The sequence below is a fragment of the Eutrigla gurnardus genome (assembly GCF_963514095.1).
Source record: "Eutrigla gurnardus genome assembly, chromosome: 1".
Classification (NCBI taxonomy): Eukaryota; Metazoa; Chordata; class Actinopteri; order Perciformes; family Triglidae; genus Eutrigla; species Eutrigla gurnardus.
This window is the reverse complement of record NC_139915.1, coordinates 20534711-20553956: the sequence shown is the minus strand read 5'-3', so window position 1 is coordinate 20553956 and position 19246 is coordinate 20534711. Positions and strand designations below refer to the sequence as shown.

At 45.1% G+C, this 19246-nt stretch overlaps 1 protein-coding gene across 2 annotated transcripts in view; it reads left to right on the top strand.

Annotated features, from left to right (window-relative positions):
* LOC311011748 (anoctamin-9-like) overlaps nucleotides 1–19246 on the top strand; it is a 69352-nt gene that overhangs the window by 24778 nt on the left and 25328 nt on the right. For both annotated transcript variants that reach the window (XM_084006877.1, XM_084006878.1), the window contains 5 exons: nucleotides 14583–14705; nucleotides 14816–14955; nucleotides 15578–15627; nucleotides 15825–15883; nucleotides 16649–16728. In XM_084006877.1, coding sequence (XP_083863003.1) covers nucleotides 14583–14705; nucleotides 14816–14955; nucleotides 15578–15627; nucleotides 15825–15883; nucleotides 16649–16728 — 452 coding nt within the window. The remainder of the gene's footprint in view (nucleotides 1–14582; nucleotides 14706–14815; nucleotides 14956–15577; nucleotides 15628–15824; nucleotides 15884–16648; nucleotides 16729–19246) is intronic.

The window sequence follows — 19246 nt, the reverse complement described above, 5'->3', positions numbered from 1 at the left end:
TTTAGTAGTTTATACTGATTTTATTCTATCCTATTTAGCTATTTAGCTTTTTTATCTAGTTTTTGCTATTTATTTTATTACTGCTATCTTGTTCTATTTTACATTATTTTATCTCTTTTACCGTCGACTGACGGGAACCAGAGTCCCTCATGGTGTGGATGGCCTTTCACTCACCGATGTCTCAGTGCCGAGCCATGTCTCTACAGTTTTAGCCAATGCAGTGCGTGGGTGTGTGTGTGTGTGTGTGTGGTGTGCCGAGTTGCGTGCATGTTAGTGTGAGTGTGCGAGTGTGTTCCGGGTGGGGGGTCGGGTCTTTCTTTCTGTTGTTGTTGTTTTTATTGTTGTTGTTGTTTTGTTCTTATTTTCTAAATTTGTATTTTCTGTACGGCACTTTGTGTTGCATTTACCTGCATGAATGGTGCCATATAAATAAATAAAATTGAATTGAATTGAATTGAATTGAATTGAAAAAATAGCCAGTGCATACATGGAGAAAGCTCTGGGATGGCCACCAGTAAAGTCAGAGGACATCAAGGCGTTGCAAGCTTTTTCATTGTTTCTCCGTGTTTGCTGTAATGCAATGGAGGATGTCAGTTACATGTCAGAGATGAACATGCCATCCAACATGCGTGCCATTATCCTGAAGCTACCCTATAAATTGAGGGACAAATGGAGAAACACTGCTTATGAGCTGCAGGAGAAGCACCACCGTCAAGCAGGCTTCAGTGACATTGTCAAATTCATTGAGAGACAAGTGTCTATTGTTTCTAATCCACTTTTTGGAAACATTCAGGACACAGCCATTTCATCACAAGATCATAAAATTGGAAACAAAGTCTCACATGCTCGAATCAAGGGAAAAGGAAGTAGTTTTGCAACTTCTGTGGCAGCTGTCTATTCTAAACCTGTGACTCAAATGCAAAAGGAGAAAAACTTACCTGATAAATCAATAAAGGTGTCTTGTCTGCTGTGTGAAGAGGGTCACAAATTGGAGTTGTGTCCCAAAATGGAAAGGAAGTTGCATCGAGACAAAATCGACTTCTTAAGAGAGAAAGGTGCTTGTTTCGGTTGTTTAACTGTTGGACACATGAGCAAAGACTGTCATAGGCGTCTGTCTTGCAAAGTGTGTAACCTGAAGCATCCTACCATCCTCCACATTCATTCAAAGAAAGAGATCAAACAAGAGGACACACAGCAGGAGACAACAGAGAACAGTCATGTAATTCCTCCTAAGACATGCGGCCATATAGGGGCCGGACCACAGGATTGTGTCTTGGCAATTGTACCGGTACAGATCAAGGCCAACAAAGACAGCAAGATACTCACCACGTATGCGTTCTTAGATCCCGGCAGCACTTCCACTTTCTGCTCTGAGCGACTCATGAGGGAGCTAAAGGTCAGAGGAAGAAGCGCCAAATTTCTCTTGAAAACAATGAACCAAGAAGGATTTGTGGACAGTCGCATCATCTCAGGACTGGAGATAGCAGCACTCAATAGTAACACCTACTTCAAATTACCTGATGTGTACACACAGTGCAGGATGCCTGTGACCCGTGATAACATTCCACGGCAGGAAGAGTTAAGTGCCTGGTCTCATCTCAACTCTGTTGAAATTCCTGTCATTGATGCTGATGTGGAACTGCTAATTGGAACCAATGTTCCTAAGGTAATGGAACCGTGGGAGGTGGTAAACAGCAATGGAGAAGGACCTTATGCCATCAAAACCCTACTGGGTTGGGTTATCAATGGACCATTGAGAGGAGGCAGTGATATTAACAGCGGCTGTCATACCATTACTGCTAACCGAATATCCATTGCTCACATAGAAGAACTGCTGGTGAAGCAATATAACCACGATTTCAATGAAAAATCAACAGATGAAAAGCCAGAAATGTCCAGAGAAGATCTCAAATTCATGGATATTATGAACACCTCGGCCGAACTTAACAATGGACATTATTGCTTGAGATTACCTTTCAGAAACGATGATGTTATCATGCCCAATAATCGCCACGTTGCTGAGCAGAGGGTCCGCTGTCTGAAAAGGAAAATGGAGAAAGATGTTACATTCAAAGAAGAATACACTCAGTTTCTCAGTGATGTCATAAGTAAAGGTTACGCAGAGAGAGTGCCAGAACACCAGCTGGAAGGGAAAGCAGGCAAGGTTTGGTACATCCCACATCATGGCGTGCGCCATCCAAAAAAGGGAACCCTGAGAGTGGTGTTTGATTGCGGTGCAAGTTTTAAAGGCACCTCTCTCAACAGTCAGTTACTGCAGGGGCCGGACATGACAAATTCTCTGTTTGGAGTTCTCACAAGGTTTCGTCAAGAACCTATTGCAGTGATGGCGTATGTACAGGCAATGTATCACCAAGTCAACGTTGCAAAACAGGACATAGACTTCCTTCGCTTCCTTTGGTGGCCGAATGGCGATCTGGCACAACGTCTCACTTGAGTACAGAATGACAGTTCATCTGTTTGGCGCAATATCATCACCTAGCTGTGCTAGCTTTGCTTTAAGAAAGGTCGCTGAGGACAACAAGGCAGCCTTTCCAGTATATGTCATTGATACCATCAAGCACAACTTTTATGTGGACGACTGCTTGAAGTCCTTGTCTTCAGAAACTGAAGCTACAGCATTGGTGAGAGACCTGACAGCTGCATGTTGTTTGGGAGGCTTTCAGCTGGTAAAATGGATCAGCAATAACAGATCGGTGCTGGAATCCATTGAAGTGGAAAAGCGGGCCAAAGAAGTCAAAGAATTGGACTTTGACAGAGACAGTCTCCCTGTTGAGAGAACACTGGGGTTGCAGTGGTGCGCAGAAACCGACACCTTCAAGATGACAGTCCAAGAAAGACCATGCACAAGACGAGGTATTTTGTCTACTGTAAGTTCAGTGTATGACCCCATTGGATTTTTGGCCCCCTTTACCTTACCCGCCAGGTTGATGTTGCAAAACCTTTGTAGGCTGAGCTACAGTTGGGATGAGCCCATCCCTCAAAGCTACCAGCAGCAGTGGATCAGGTGGCTAGAAGATCTAAAAAGGCTCAGCATATTCAGCGTGCCACGATGCATCAAGCCCAAAGATTTCGGACAACTCATAAGTGCCCAGTTGCACAATTTTTCCGACGCCAGCGAGGATGGGTACGGCACGGTTTCCTACCTTCGTCTGCAGAATGAACAGAACCAGGTTCACCTGGCTTTCATCCTGGGAAAGGCACGAGTTGCTCCAGTAAAGAAAGTGACAATTCCTAGTATGGAACTAACAGCTGCTGTGCTTGCAGTGAGGGTCGACAGGATGTTGAAAGCGGAGCTGCAGTTAAACCTAGAAAGTTCTATCTTCTGGACAGATAGTACAACTGTGTTAAAGTACATTGGGAATGAAACAAAGCGCTTTCACACCTTCGTGGCTAACAGGATTTCTGCTATAAGAGAAGCTACTGTCATCTCACAATGGAGGTACGTGGACACCAAGCAGAACCCAGCTGATGAGGCCTCTCGTGGGGTCAAGGTTGAGTATCTTCTTACAACCAGCAGATGGATCCATGGCCCAGACTTTCTTTTCAAGAGTAAAGGAGAATGGCCCACTAACATTGTGGAGTCCACTTCCATCAGCAGTGATGACCCAGAGGTTAAAGGAGAGGCCATAGTGAACACTGTGATGATCAAAGATGCACCAAAAGCAACAACTCAGCTACTGACCTACTCTTCTTCATGGAAAAGGTTAAAGACCTCAGTAGCCTGGTTTCTCCAACTGAAAAAAGTGCTGCAGCTGTTGAGTCAGAAGAGGAAAGAAATAGAAGCTTCGGTGTCGAGCAATGGGCTTGACACAATTCAGCAAAAGAATGAAGTTGAAAGAACCATGAGAGCATTCAGAGCCACACTGGGTGGTCAAACCTTGTCGCTCGAAGACACTTCAGCAGCTGAAAGTGCCATCATTCAGTATTGCCAACTAGAAAGGTTCAGTGGTGAAATAGCAGCACTGAAAAGTGGAACATCTGGAGTGAAGAAAAGCAGTCACATTTACAAACTCGACCCAGTGCTGGAAAATGGGCTTTTGAGAGTGGGAGGACGGCTCAGCAAAGCAGCTATGCCAGATGGCATGAAACATCCAGTCATTCTTGCTAAAGATCAGCACATCTCCATTCCCATCATACGCCACATTCATGAACAGCTGGGACATTGTGGAAGAAATCACCTGCTTTCCAGACTTCGCCAACGTTATTGGATCACTAACGCAAATTCTGCTGTCAGAAGGCTCCTTTCTTCTTGTGTCATGTGTAGACGCTACAGGGGAAAGCTGGGGGAACAAAAGATGGCAGATTTGCCAAAAGAGAGACTTCAACCTGACCTCCCACCATTCACAAATGTGGGTGTTGATTATTTTGGCCCTTTTGAGGTGAAGGCAGGCCGCAGCCTCATTAAACGCTACGGCGTCTTATTCACTTGTATGGCCAGTAGGGCTGTGCATTTGGAAATGGCATATTCTTTGGACACCAGTTCTTGCATCAATGCACTGCGCAGATTCATTTCTAGAAGAGGCCAAGTCTCACATCTCAGGTCAGATAACGGAACCAACTTTGTGGGGGCAGAACGTGAACTGAGAGAAGCTCTGTCTGCACTTAACCACAAGAAAATTCAAGGTGCATTACTTCAGTCTGGAGTGAAATGGAGCTTCAACACTCCTGCTGCATCCCATCATGGAGGAGTATGGGAAAGAATCATTCGAATGGTCCGAAGGGTACTGAACTCTGTACTTCAGCAGCAACACACAGACGATGAAGGATTGCAAACTCTTCTGTGCGAGGTGGAAGCCATATTGAATGATCGTCCCCTCACAAAAATCTCAGATGATCCTAATGATTTGGAACCCTTGACTCCAAATCACATCCTTTTGTTGAAAGGCAAACCTGCTCTACCGCCTGGCCTTTTTGAGAAAAGCGACCTTTACTCCAGACGACGTTGGAGGCAAGTTCAATTTCTTGCGGATCTCTTCTGGCACAGATGGATTCGGGAGTACCTACCTCTGTTACAGGAGCGACAACAGTGGATGAAGGACAAGAGAAACTTTGTTGCAGGAGATATTGTGCTTGTGGCGGACTCAACTGCTCCTCGCGGATCCTGGTTGTTAGGGAGGATACTGCAGACCTTTCCGGGCACAGGAGGACTCGTGCGGTCTGTCAAAGTACAGACCAAGTACAGCACATTGGAGCGACCGATCACGAAGATCTGTCTTCAGCTGGAAGCTGATGAAACTCTTGTAGAGACTCACGTCATACCTTAGCATCAAGTTTGACTCTATGGACATGTGAACATTACCAACTGCGATAAAAAAAGAAAAAAAAAATGTATTACTGTAATTGGCTTCAGTTGTTCTATTGTGTTGAATTGTTATGTTATTATACAGTAACAATTAGGGGCCGGTGTGTTGTAGCCAATTTGGATCTCTGTGTGTGTGTGTGTGTGTGTGTGTGTGTGTGTGTGTGTGTGTGTGTGTGTGTGTGTGTGTGTGTGTGTGTGTGTGTGTGTGTGTGTGTGTGTGAGTGAATGTGGGTGTGTCGGTGGTGAGGCACTGTGGTTGCTGTGGGTTACCTGCGCACCTGTGGACATGGGTGGTTGATTGGTCACAGAGGTTAGATGAGGGAGACACATTTCAGGAGTGACTGGGAAATCATGATCAGAGAAGCCACACAGTTTTTCAACCGTGTCTGTGTGTGATGGCTGAATGGGTTTTGTATCACAATGTAGTGTTTTTGTATGAGTTAATTTTAAGTCTATTGGCACCCGACCTTTTTTAGATGCCTTTTTAAAGATTTAATGATTAATAAAGTGTCAAACTCATTCCCCATGGAGGGCCTTATTTTTGTAACACACCAGCATGAGTTGGAAACAACTTCAGATTCCCTCAAGTGGCCTTTTTGTAGTTAGATTGCCACTACAATTGTGAACATACTTTTTGGTGGTGAGAGGGGTAATGTTTGAAAAAGAAATAACAGCCTAGGTAGCACATTCATTCTAATACTTTCTATTCTGCCCGAGATAGAAAGGGGCAGCACAGCCCATCTGTTGAGATCAGCAGATATTTTATCTATCAGTTTATTGTAGTTTGCCTTATACAATTTATCTAGATTTGGTGTAAAAGTAGTCCCCAAGTAAGAAATACCTTCCTTTGGCCACTTAAATGAGAATGCTGCTCTGATTTGGTGTGTAGTAAGTGAATTCAGGGCCAAGGCTTCTGTTTTATTGACATTGACTTTATATCCTGAGAGGGATCCAAATTTAGCAAAGCAGCCCATCAGATTTGGAATTGAGTTTAGGGGGTCTGACACGTATACAAGGACATCATCTGAGTAAAGTGAGATTTTATGAGTTTCATTGCCAATTTCAATCCCCTTGATCATTGCATCATCTCGTATCACCTGTGCCAGTGGTTCGATGCTTAACGCAAAAAGGAGCGGAGAAAGTGGACACCCCTGGCGTGTCCACTTTCTACCCAGAGCGAAAGGCTGGGAAATATGTCCATTTACTCTGACCATACTCTGAGGAGCAGTATAAAGTAGTTGGATCCATCTGATAAAATTCGGCCCAAATCCAAATTTAAGGTTTTCAGTAAAAATGGCCACGACACGCGTTCAAATGCTTTTTCCGCGTCGACTGCTAACGCCATACAGGGGGCTGGATAATTGTGACTTTGCTCCATAACATTAAGAAGTCTGCGGACATTATCTGATAGATGTCGCCCGGCTATGAAGCCCGTCTGATCTGGATGTATTAAAGTTGTAATGACCGTTTCGACTCGTTTAGCTAGTATGGAGGTCAGCAATTTATAGTCAGTATTCAAAAGTGCAATTGGCCTGTAGGAGGCACAGTCTGTGGGATCTTTATGTTCTTTCAGTATTACTGATATGATTGCCTCTTTCCAAACTGTTGGCAGTTCTCCTTTCTCAAGGGAGTAGGAATATGCTCTCTCTAGGATTGGGCTGATGATATTAATAAAATTCTTATAAAATTCATTAGTGAACCCGTCAGATCCAGGACTCTTGTTGTTCTTCAAATTTTTAACTGCCTTCTCAATTTCCTCTCTAGTTATTGGTCTGTCAATGAACTCAGCTGTGGTAGGGTCAATCGTCGGCAGTTTGATAGAGTTAAGGTCCATCCATCCATCCATTTTCTTCCGCTTATCCAGTACCGGGTCGCGGGGGCAGCTGCCTGAGCAGGGACGCCCAGACTTCCCTCTCCCCGGACACTTCCCCTAGCTCCTCCGGGAGGACCCCAAGGCGTTCCCACGCCAGCCGGGTGACATAGTCACTCCAGCGTGTCCTGGGTCTTCCTCGGGGTCTCCTCCCGGTGGGGCATGCCTGGAACACCTCTCGAAGGAGCCAACAAGACCACATCGTCCGCAAAAAGCAGGGATGAAATCCAGTGGCTCCCGAACCAGATCCCCTCCGGCCCACGGCTGCGCCTAGAAATCCTGTCCATAAAAATAATGAACAGGACCGGTGACAAAGGGCAGCCCTGCCGGAGTCCAACATGCACCTGGAACAGGTCTGACTTACTGCCGGCAATGCGAACCAAGCTCCTGCTCCGGTCATACAGGGACCGAACAGCCCTTAGCAGAGGGCCCCCGACCCCGTACTCCCGAAGTACCTCCCACAGAATGCCACGAGGGACACGGTCGAATGCCTTCTCCAAGTCCACAAAACACATGTGGACTGGTTGGGTAAACTCCCATGAACCCTCAAGCACCCTGCGGAGGGTATAGAGCTGGTCCAGTGTTCCACGGCCAGGACGAAAACCGCATTGTTCCTCCTGAATCCGAGGTTCGACTATCGGCCTAATTCTCCTCTCCAGCACCCTGGAATAGACTTTCCCGGGGAGGCTGAGAAGTGTGATCCCCCGATAGTTGGAACACACCCTCCGGTCCCCCTTTTTGAATAGAGGGACCACCACCCCGGTCTGCCAGTCCAGAGGCACTGTCCCCAACTGCCACGCGATGTTGCAGAGACGTGTCAACCAAGACAGCCCCACAACATCCAGAGACTTGAGGTACTCAGGGTGGATCTCATCCACCCCCGGTGCCTTGCCACCGGGGAGCTTCTTAACTACCTCGGTGACTTCAGCCCGTGTAATGGGTGGATGAACCTCTGAGTCTCCAGCCTCTGCTTCCCCAATGGGAGACGTGTCAGTGGGGTTGAGGAGATCCTCGAAGTATTCCTTCCACCGCCCGACGATATCCCCAGTCGAAGTCAGCAGCTCCCCACCTCCACCGTAAACAGTGTTGGTGGAGGGCTGCTTCCCCTTCCTAAGGCGCCGGATGGTTTGCCAGAATTTCCTCGAGGCCGACCGATAGTCCTCCTCCATGGCCTCCCCGAACTCTTCCCAGACCCGAACTTTTGCTTCAGCGACCGCCCGTGCTGCAGCACGCTTGGCCTGCCGGTACCCATCAGCTGCCTCGGGAGTCCCCCGAGCCAACCAGGTTCGGTAGGACTCCTTCTTCAGCTTGACAGCATCCCTTACTTCCGGTGTCCACCACCGGGTTCGGGGATTGCCACCACGACAGGCACCGGAGACCTTACGGCCACAGCTTCGAACAGCCGCGTCAACAATGGAGGCAGAGAACAAGGTCCATTCGGACTCAATGTCCCCAGCCTCCCTCGGGATCTGGTCAAAGCTCTCCCGGAGGTGGGAGTTGAAGACCTCCCTGACAGAGGGTTCCACCAGACGTTCCCAGCAGACCCTCACAACGCGTTTAGGTCTGCCAAGTCTGTCCAGCTTCCTCCCCTGCCAGCGGATCCAACTCACCACCAGGTGGTGATCAGTTGACAGCTCAGCCCCTCTCTTCACCCGAGTGTCCAAAACATACGGCCGGAGGTCAGATGACACAACCACGAAGTCGATCATTGACCTCCGGCCTAGGGTGTCCTGGTGCCATGTGCACTGATGGACACCCTTATGTTTGAACATGGTGTTCGTTATGGACAAACCGTGACCAGCACAGAAGTCCAATAACAGAACCCCACTCGGGTTCTGATCGGGGAGGCCGTCCCTCCCAATCACGCCCCTCCAGGTAACACTGTCGTTGCCCACGTGAGCGTTGAAGTCCCCCAGTAAAACAATGGAGTCCCCGGTTGGAGCACTCTCAAGTACCCCTCCCAAGGACTCCAAGAAGGCCGGGTACTCTGCACTGCCGTTTGGCCCATAGGCCGAAACAACAGTGAGAGACCTATCCCCGACCCGAAGGCGCAGGGAAACGACCCTCTCGTTCACCGGGGAAAACTCCAACACATGGCGGCCGAGCTGGGGGGCTATGAGCAAGCCCACACCAGCTCGGCGCCTTTCACCGCGGGCAACTCCAGAGTAGAAGAGAGTCCAGCCTCTCTCAAGGAGTTGGGTTCCAGAGCCCAGACTGTGCGTGGAGGTGAGCCCGACTACCTGTAGCCGGTAGCGCTCTACCTCCCGCACTAGCTCAGGCTCTTTACCCCCCAGTGAGGTGACATTCCATGTCCCCATGGCTAGAGTCACCGTCCGGGGATTGGGTCGCCGGGGCACCCGCCCAGGACAGCCACCCAAATCCCACCGCACCGGCCCCTTCTGGCCCCTTCTGAACCCTCCTGCGGGTGGTGGGCCTACAGGAGGGCGGGCCCACGTCGCTCTTTCGGGCTGTGCCCGGCCGGGTCCCGTGGGCACAGACCCGGCCACCAGGCGCTCGCCTGCGAGCCCCAACCCCGGGCCTGGCTCCAGGGTGGGGCCCCGGTGACGCCAATCCGGGCGACGTGAACGTCCTCGATTTTAGCTTCTTCATTAAGGGCTTTGGAACTGCTCTTAGTCTGACCTGTCACCTAGGACCTGTTTGCCTTGGGAGACCCTACCAGGGGCATTAAGCCCCGGACAACATAGCTCCTAGGATCATTCAGGTGCTCAAACCCCTCCACCACGATAAGGTGTCGGTTCAAGGAGAGTTAAGGTAATTGTCGATTTTATCTGGGTCACGTTCTTCATCTTTGTCCGAGTACAGGTCTTTGTAAAACCCCTGCAAAGGTCTCTGCGATTTCATTTGGTTTGAATAAAAATGGTTTGTCTGGTTTACCACTTTTGATTTTTTAAACTGTTGTGAGACTGTATTGTTTCCTCAATTGAGAGGCCAGTAGGCGGCTAGCTCTACTCCCATGCTCATAGTATTTTTGTTTTAGGAACCTTAAATTTCTTTTGATTTTTTTCCATCAAGAGGTCATCAAGTTCTTGTTTAGCCATTTTCAACTTGCGTAGGTTTTCAGGTGAGGTATTTTCTTTATGCTGTTTTTCTAGATCATCAATCTTTTTTTCCAATTCCATACGCTTAGCTGTCCTAGCCTTTTTGAAAGTTGAAGCCAACTGGATTATTTTTCCCCGTAACACCGCCTTCGCCGCATCCCACAGTATGATAGGGGAAATGTCATCTCTGTCATTAGATTCCAGATAAAAGGTGAACTCATCTCTTAATGACGTTTGAAATGCTGGAATTCCTAGCAGGGAGGTATTTAGTCTCCATCTACGCGAGGCGATCGCCCGCCACCCCACCCCCCCCACCCCAACGTCCCAAACTACCGACACAGGTGCATGATCAGACAGGGTTATATTGTGAATTTGACAGTCTAATACTCTAAATGATTCATTAATAGGCATAAAAAAATAATCAATCCTCGAGTATGTGGAGTGAGGGTGAGAGTAAAATGTATAATCTCGATCTCTTGGGTGTTTGTATCTCCAGACATCTAGGAAGCCAAACCCTTCACAGCAATTTTTTAGTGCCCTACTCATAGTTGTTGGGTGGGCATTTGAATTCATACTTTTGTCTAGTAATGGGTTCAGTACACAGTTGAAGTCTCCTCCAATCAGCAATATGCCTTGTGCCTTCTCAAGTACCAAGTCGAATATCGTTTTATCGTTTTATAAATTGTGGGCTGTTATCATTTGGGGCATACACGTTAAGCATGGACACCTGGATTGTAAACAGTGTTTTAAAACATGCATGGCTAACGGCGGAAACACCTTCGACTTAGCCAAACAGTTAAAGGACAAGCACCCAGACCTGCACACTGAGCTCAGGGAACGACAGGTCATTTACTCAGGAAAAAAAGCCACATTCAGTGCTAAAAGCAAGCGCCACCCCCCTTCACTCTTAACAAAAGTAGCTCTGGAAGAAAAAAAATAGAGCTGGTTTATTTATATTATTATATTTTATATTATATTATTGTATTTATATTTTCACAGTGATTTTTAAACTTTTTGCCATACATGTAGCCATGTTGATTTACAATAAATCTGAAGTGGTCCCTTATTTTTTCCAGAGCTGTAAATTGCATACATTGCATGCATGCATTAGAAAAGCTTGTCTTTGTGGTATTTCATTTTATTTACTGATTAATAAGTTATTGTTCTAAGATTTTCTATCAAAATAAAGTCAGTAATGACATTTTTTGCGGTCTCTTTTTATTTGAAAAAGTATCGAAAAGTATCGAAATACATGTTTGTACCGGTACTGGTACCAAAATGTTGGTATCGTGACAACACTATGACATACCGCAACACCCCCCATGCAACCATGAGAGAAACCCCAGCTATGTTGTTCCTTGGATGCTCTTGGCTGGATTTCCTGTAACCCAGTGTTGCTGGAGCAGTGCACAGGTCACAGGATGCTCAGCAACAACACTGCCAACAACACTCTAGGGACAGACTTTTTGATGTTGTGGAGGCTGTCCTAGTGCGTGATTATCGGAAAGGGGAGGAGAAGTGGGCCCAAGGTTTGTCATGGAAAAGACGGGACCAGTGTCATACAGGGTAAATGTGGGCACACCAGGGGTATGGAAACGTCATGTAGATCAGAGCCTCAGCAGAATACAGTGAACCTTCCTGTAAGCCCAGATTGATAGTTGCACCACACTTCACCCTGATACACTGCAACAAGAGCTGGATGATGATCAAGTTCTGGAGAGGACACCAGCCCACTGAAACCACCACAGACAGGACATTCTCAGGTAACAGAGGATGAGAGATCAGTGTTTCCCGCAGGATTTTTTTCAGCAGCGGTGGTGTGGTCCCCGAACCCTCCAGGGGGGTCCGTGGGCATGCCCCCCCGGCCGAATTTTTTTTGTACCCTTTACATTGGAATGCATGAATCTGGTGCACTTTGAGAGGAGAATATGCACTTAAATCCTATTCAAACAGTCCTGTGTATTACTGTAGATGGGATTATTGGTGTTGTAACTTTGCCTTTTGTGTCTTCATTTACAGATTTTTATATTTTTGTATAGTAATATTTAACAAAAAATGTCACAACGCAAATATAATTTGCACAATTTATTTACAGATTTTTGCCTAATGCTTAAACACTAAACATGGTTGCTATGCCCAAAGCATAACTGTTTTTTTACTTAAGACACTTTGTTCAAAAATTAAATCTCCTGCAACAATGGGCAAAACACATCTTTTTAAATTATAAACCTAACTAAAATTTGAAAAGAACACACACACACACAATACTAGAGGAAAAACGGCACGGAGGTTGCGGTTTATAGATACAATAAAATGATTGGGCTCAGAGGGTTTTTAACACTGGTGGTCATGTAGTGACACATTTTAGCAACTTACTTTCTCTCTCTCTCTCTCTGTCTGTCTCTCTCTCTCTCTGTCTGTCTCACTCTTTCCTTCTTTCTTCGATCTTCCACTTCACTCGCTACTGCTAGAATCAATGTAACTTTGCAACCGTGTAGGGTAGCCTACTGCCAACAACTGCCACACTCGCTGTGTATTTTTCTTCTTTGATGTTGGTTACGTGACGATGTGCCGCGTGCTGCGCAATTGACGTTACGCGCTGTACATTTTCTAAAAGGAGCTACGTAAAAAAAAAAAGCGCGCCGCTGCTGTGTGAACGTGGGGGAAACACTGGAGATAGCAAGTTGGCTTGGGACCCCCCTCTGGGTGGCACTGACCACGGCACGGTACGGATCGAATGGCCCTTGTGTGTGTGTGTGCCCTTAAATTCATCTTAGTAGCTAACTCCATTATGAGTGACCTGTCAATCACAAGGTTGCTTTGCCCCTAAGCATGTTGGACTCTTAAGGGCCTGTTCAGACTGTACCTTTCCGATGACTACATATAGCTACATATTTATCCTGAAATACAGTCCCATGGGAGACACCAGAAGGGGCGGGACTTCACCTTTCTACAGACAATTGAGGATAAACATCTTTGATTACAAGCTGCAACACTGGTATTGTTTTCATATTGCCAGTGTCTATGTCGTCATGGAAAACTGTGATCCTGGAACCTGTAGCGGGACAGAAAAGATTTTAAGTTGCCAGGTGTTAAAGTGATGGTTCGGAGTGAAATGCACCCTAGGTAATTTCCACCATGACATCCAGCCAAATACCCCTTCAGAAGCATTTTTAGCAATGGTCAGCACATAGGGCTATCAGCCGAATGGCTTAGTACTGGCGCTATGGTACAGTGGGTATATCTCGTAAATTATCCCACTAATAATGCATGGAATGTTACCAAACTTCTGAAAGTTTGTATGTACACCAGGAGTTTATTTAAAAAAACACCTGCCTGATAGCCTCTATCCTCGGCTGCTATGCTACCGCAGCATACACGCCACTTCCGTGTTTACCCAGCCGATGCCGTGACACGAGTTTCACGTGAGAGTATGAAAAAGTTTCGCTGAATTTTTATAAATGCTTGTATTATCAGGTCAACACATTTTTATAAATGCTTGTATTATCAGGTTAACAAGTGTTGACCTGTTAAAAATTCAATACTTTTTCATACTCTCGCGTGAAACTCGCGTCACGGCATCGGCTGGGTAAACACGGAAGTAGCGTCTGCGCTGCGGTAGCCTTAGTTAGTGTTATTAGCCGAGGATAGAAGCTATCAGGCAAGTGTTCTTTTAAATAAACTCCTGGTGTACTTACAAACTTTCAAATGCCTCGTTTTGTGAGTACAGACCCTATGTGTACTACTGTAGAAGTTTGGTAACATTCCATGCATTATTAGTGGGGTAATTTACGAGATAATCAAGATGTACCATCGCGTTAGTACTAAGCCATTTGGCTGATAGCCCTATCTTGACCAATGCTGACCATCGCTAAAAATACTTCCGAGGGGGTATTTGGCTGGATGTCTTGGTGGAAAAGACCTAGGGTGCATTTTACTACGAACCATCACTTTAATATCTGGTGTCTTGCTGCGTGTGGACAGATCGTGACATCATGCAATCACAAAAGCTCATGGGTGTGTAGCATAACAGTTTTGAAGCTTTTCAAGTTCAGCATTTTGGATTTTGTTCTTGCCAGTGAAGAGAAGTGATCACATAAATGTTTACTGAGATAATAAATCAAGTGAGAAGTAGGGTCATTTTCTGATCGACTTCCACAAAATTAGACTTCTTTTTTAACCAGAGTTCGAAGAGGCGTGTGGTAGAATTTGGGGAATGGTTGTTTGTTTTCTTGTTGTTGTTTCTATTAGCTGTATAAATCTGAGTATCATACATATTTTGAGCTGCTTAAAAATGTAAACAACGTAAAGATTTTTTGTTGTTGAACAGCCCACCCAGAGGACATTTGACTATATACTGGTGGGCCACAAGGTGGATGATGACACGGACCAGAAGGCACAGAGACAGAGAGCTTTCATCCAGCAGCTGGAAAAGAAAAATATCACCATCACTGTGAGTCTCCTTCACTGATTCTGATTCCTCTAAACACTCTGACCTGACATATGCTGCAGTGTGGTGGGAACCATTATTCCTTTTATGTGTGTGTTGTGTTTGTGTCTTAGAGGATCATCCATGATGATAAAGTGTTTTTCGGCCTCCGTGCTCCCAGCGAGATGTTTACAGACTACCAGTACCTGCTCAAAGTCTCCGACTCTTGCAACTGGTGTGGAGATGTAAGGGGCTCCATTACCCAGGCTACCAGGTAACACACACTAGTGTTGCATGTTTAAGTGATGGTTCGGAGTAAAATGCACCCTAGGTAATTTCCACCATGACATCCAGCCAAATACCCCCTCAGAAGCATTTTTAGTGATGGTCAACATTGGTCAAGATAGGGCTATAAGCCGAATGGCTTAGTACTGGCGCAATGGTACATCTTGTATATCTCGTAAATTACCCCACTAATAATGCATGGAATGTTACCAAACGTCTGCAGTAGTACACATAGGGTCTGTACTCACAAAACGAGGCATTTGAAAGTTTGTAAGTACACCAGGAGTTTATTTAAAAAAACACTTGCCTAATAGCTTCTATCCTCTGCTGCTAAAGCTATGCTCAAACGAGGAAAAACGATTCACAGCAGTATTTATATTGAAAGACATTCATACATGGTAGTCTGAAACCAAAGAACCCCAACTTTGTGAATGTGGAAACAACACAACTCTGCAGAGAAAATAAGAGTGAAAGAGGTGAGAGCTTTAGCTTTCATAGACGGATGCATGGACTTTAGGTTGCAGGATATATGAGTAGGATGTATACCAACACCTGTGCAGTCAAAATCCATCATAAACCTACTCATTTCCAACCTTTTTATTATTTTACAGGATCCGAATTGTCCATTTTATCCTTAATCAGACCTTCATCAACACAGGGGGTGAGTGTCATAAGTGCCATAGAAATGAATGGTATAATTCTTTGTAGACCTTCAGCAAACATAATGGCATAGACTTTTAAGAGGCAGCAATGAATATTGATTATCAAACATAAATGAGACAAAGAGTAGCCTCTCATGCATATATGTTCTGTTTTTTTTTTTTTTTTGGGGGGGGGGGGGGGGGGGTCCTTTATCAGAGAACCTGAAGGAACTGTTGATGAAGGATGTGTTTGAAACCATGTTCTGCCTCCATGAGGTGAGTCAACCTTTCACTGGCCTCTTTCAACAGCTGGAGACGCCTGCTCTTGTCTACTTTTTAGGCGAGGTGCAGTTCATCTCAAATGAAAGTAGCTTGTTTTCCATTTTGTTTTCAAACATTTTGAAACTGCGACCGTTGTATGGGAACATAACTTTGCAGGAGACACGGTAAGAAGGACAATGCTGCAACAAATTGCAGTAAAGAAAGGATCTGCATTGTATCAGGTTTATTCTAGCTTACACAAAACTGTTGAATATGTGGATCAACCCTGATAGCTGGTCTCAGACATCTCTACTCTGCACACATTGTATCATTTTTACACAGAGAAATTAAACCAGCATTTCAACTCAACACAACTCAATCTTTATTTAAAAAACACGTTTAAAACAACCACCAAACGACCAAAGTGCTGTACAGGACAATAAATTAAATAGTAAACATAATATAATACAATAAGAGAGCCAGGGAGAAAAGCCTGTGAGGTCTGGGAAGATCTAATGTGCAAAGGCAGGCCATTCCAGAGCTGAGGTGCAGCCATCACAAAGGCTCGGTCGGTTCTGGCTTCAGGGTCTGTGTTAAGCTAACAAACAGGTCAAAGGATCAGTGACATGATGCTTTAGATAAACAGCTGAGTCCTCTGGGTTTGTGAATGTTTAGACAAACGTTGAAATACATTTTCCAAATATTGTTATGTTGATGTGTATTAGCATATGAGATGAGAACATATTCTATCTGTATGTTGATTTTTCCCATGATTCTCAGAGAAAGATGCAGAAAGAGCTGAGGAAGAAGTGGGCTCGATGGTCGGGTCTGTTCTCAGGACAACCAGTCAACAATGTCAAGTCAGTCTGTAACTTGTCTCTCTGTCTGTCCTACTGTCTCTCTTTTCTTGACTTACTGTCTGTCTTTCTGTCTGTTATTGTTTCTGTGTCTGTCCTTCTGTCTGTGTGTGTGTTACTGTCTGTCTCGCTGTCTCTAACTGCCCTTCTCTCTCTCTCTCTCTGTATAACTGCCTCTCTGTATGTGCCTGTAAGTGTTTGTCTGTAGCTGTCTTTCTGTCTCTCTATCAGACTGTCTGTCACTCTATAGGATGTTAACAGAGGATTAAGGACATTAGAATGTAAAATCCATCCCAGAGGTCTTCATTCTGCCAATTGCAAATTCATCTATTTCATACTTATTCCTTTTCTCTGCTAATCAGTAGCAGCAGGTATAGAAGGGTAGCTGGTTAGTTGAGTAGCCTTAGGTCCTAGCTGGGTTATCTAAGCTTCCACCTCAGTCCTCTGTCCTCTCCTCCTTGGTCGGTCAACTGCATGTCTTTCCGAGCCATTTGTTCTGGCAGATCTGGCCGGATCTTCTCCAGGTCCGTATGGAAGTAATTCTGTGCCATCAGAGTTTGAATAGGAATTTCTAAGATTGAAATTTTTTAGTGAAGAATCAGACTTTGAATTTTAAAAACCATCAAATGTCTAGCACTGAATTTTTTTTCGGCCTCTGAATTTGAAAAAAATTCAGTGTCAAAAAAATTGAGTCTAAAAAAATTCAACATCTCAAAAAATTCAGTCTAAAAAAATTCAACGTCAAAAAATTCTGTGTAAAAAGAACCAGACTCAACATCCGGGTCACCAGGGAGAAGCAATCGATCCCTGTCTCAATTCAGCCAATGTCCAGCCAATCATGTTATGCTCCATTTGTCATGTGACACCCACCCAGGTAGGACAGACCGGTCAGGCCATGGCCAAAAACGCAGGTGATGGTGCATGTTCGAAATGCCATACTAACGTACTGCCTACTACATACTCAACGTGTATGTACTGCATACTGTCTACTAAATGAACGTTTGAGTATGCTGTTACCCTCAGACTGTTCACATGGAAGTATACGCATCTTATACTACTTTTTTTTAACTTTATTGACATCAGACTCGTCCTCATCTTCTCCCACAGTGGTTCTAGCACCCGTTTAATGGAAATTACTTTGCATGATTACTATTACACTTAATTAAATATTTCTAAATATTTATTAAGTCAAACTACCATTGTCAAATGTTTTCTAGTTTATTATATATGTGCGCTCCCAAGCTTTCCCTTTCTTCCTCTTACCTGAGTTGCTGCTTCACTCGCCATAGATTGCGAATATTAAGCAGCTTTAATCGATCATTAATCGTCCGTTCATATATCGTATTATACCTCTGACCACGGAACAGCAGCACCTTCACCGCGGGGATGACGGAGGCAATCGGCCCGTCAAAATCGGTACATTATTTACATGTACATGGAATTTGGATTTTCCTCTGAAGTAAGTAATATCACTTATCTGGTTTAAATACGTTCCTTTATTATTTGATCATCAATAGACAAGCATATGCATGCATAAACTAAATCAACAGACATGTAGGCTAATATAAGTTGTTTTAACCTTTGTGTCGTGTTCGTTTCTCCCCCCTTACTTTAGTGTTCCCGGTCAAATTTGACCGGCCTGTTTTAACTGCTCTTACATTAATACAAAAAACACTGATCATCACCAAATTTTATTTTACTCCTCTTTAAGCTGTTACCAATGTCTCAGACTACTGGTTTACATGAATAACTGCAGTGAATATTGAAATTGTACACTTTATTCCAAAATTAGCGTGTATTGTAAAAAAAAAAAAAAAATCAAAACAGAGACCAAATTCACAAAACATCAGAACATCAGCATGAACACATCATCCATGTGTGAATGTGTGTGTGCGTGGGTGTGGGTGTGTGTGTGTTTTCACACACAGGATTGGCATTTTGCAATCAGGTCGGAATGCGCCTTGCAAACGTAGGCAAGGTCGGAAAGGTTGTGAAGTTTTGTCATCAAATCAGATAACTTGTGAGTGGACATGAAACTGTTGCAGGGACATAGTTGACCAGAATATAGGCCTCCCTGACTCCGCATCCCACAGACTTTTTGTAGCCTCATTGGTGGACCGATATATTCCTGCTGGACCTGCTGGACCAGGACCTCCAAGACCCATGTAGTCTTGGAGGTCCTGGTTCAATGCTTTCCATGTGTCTGCAAACACACGCCTCCCCTCCAGGTTTGTCATCAGTATAATTTCCATAATGGACTCTGGTAAAAAGAGTTGGAAGCTGGACTTGATGTCATCCACATGAGATGTTGCGTTCCGTGTTGGCCCTGGCGTCATCCTAACAATATCCTAAACTCTTGCTCTGCCTCCTCGGTCCTGGGTGGATGAATACCAGTGCATGTTGCCATCCTTGGACTGGAATGTCATCTCAGGTGCCTCTTCCTCAGGTGCCTCTTCCTCACCATCTGTTGACTGGTCGGTCTCACAATGGTCTGGGTCAAAATCAGGATCGATGTTGTCTT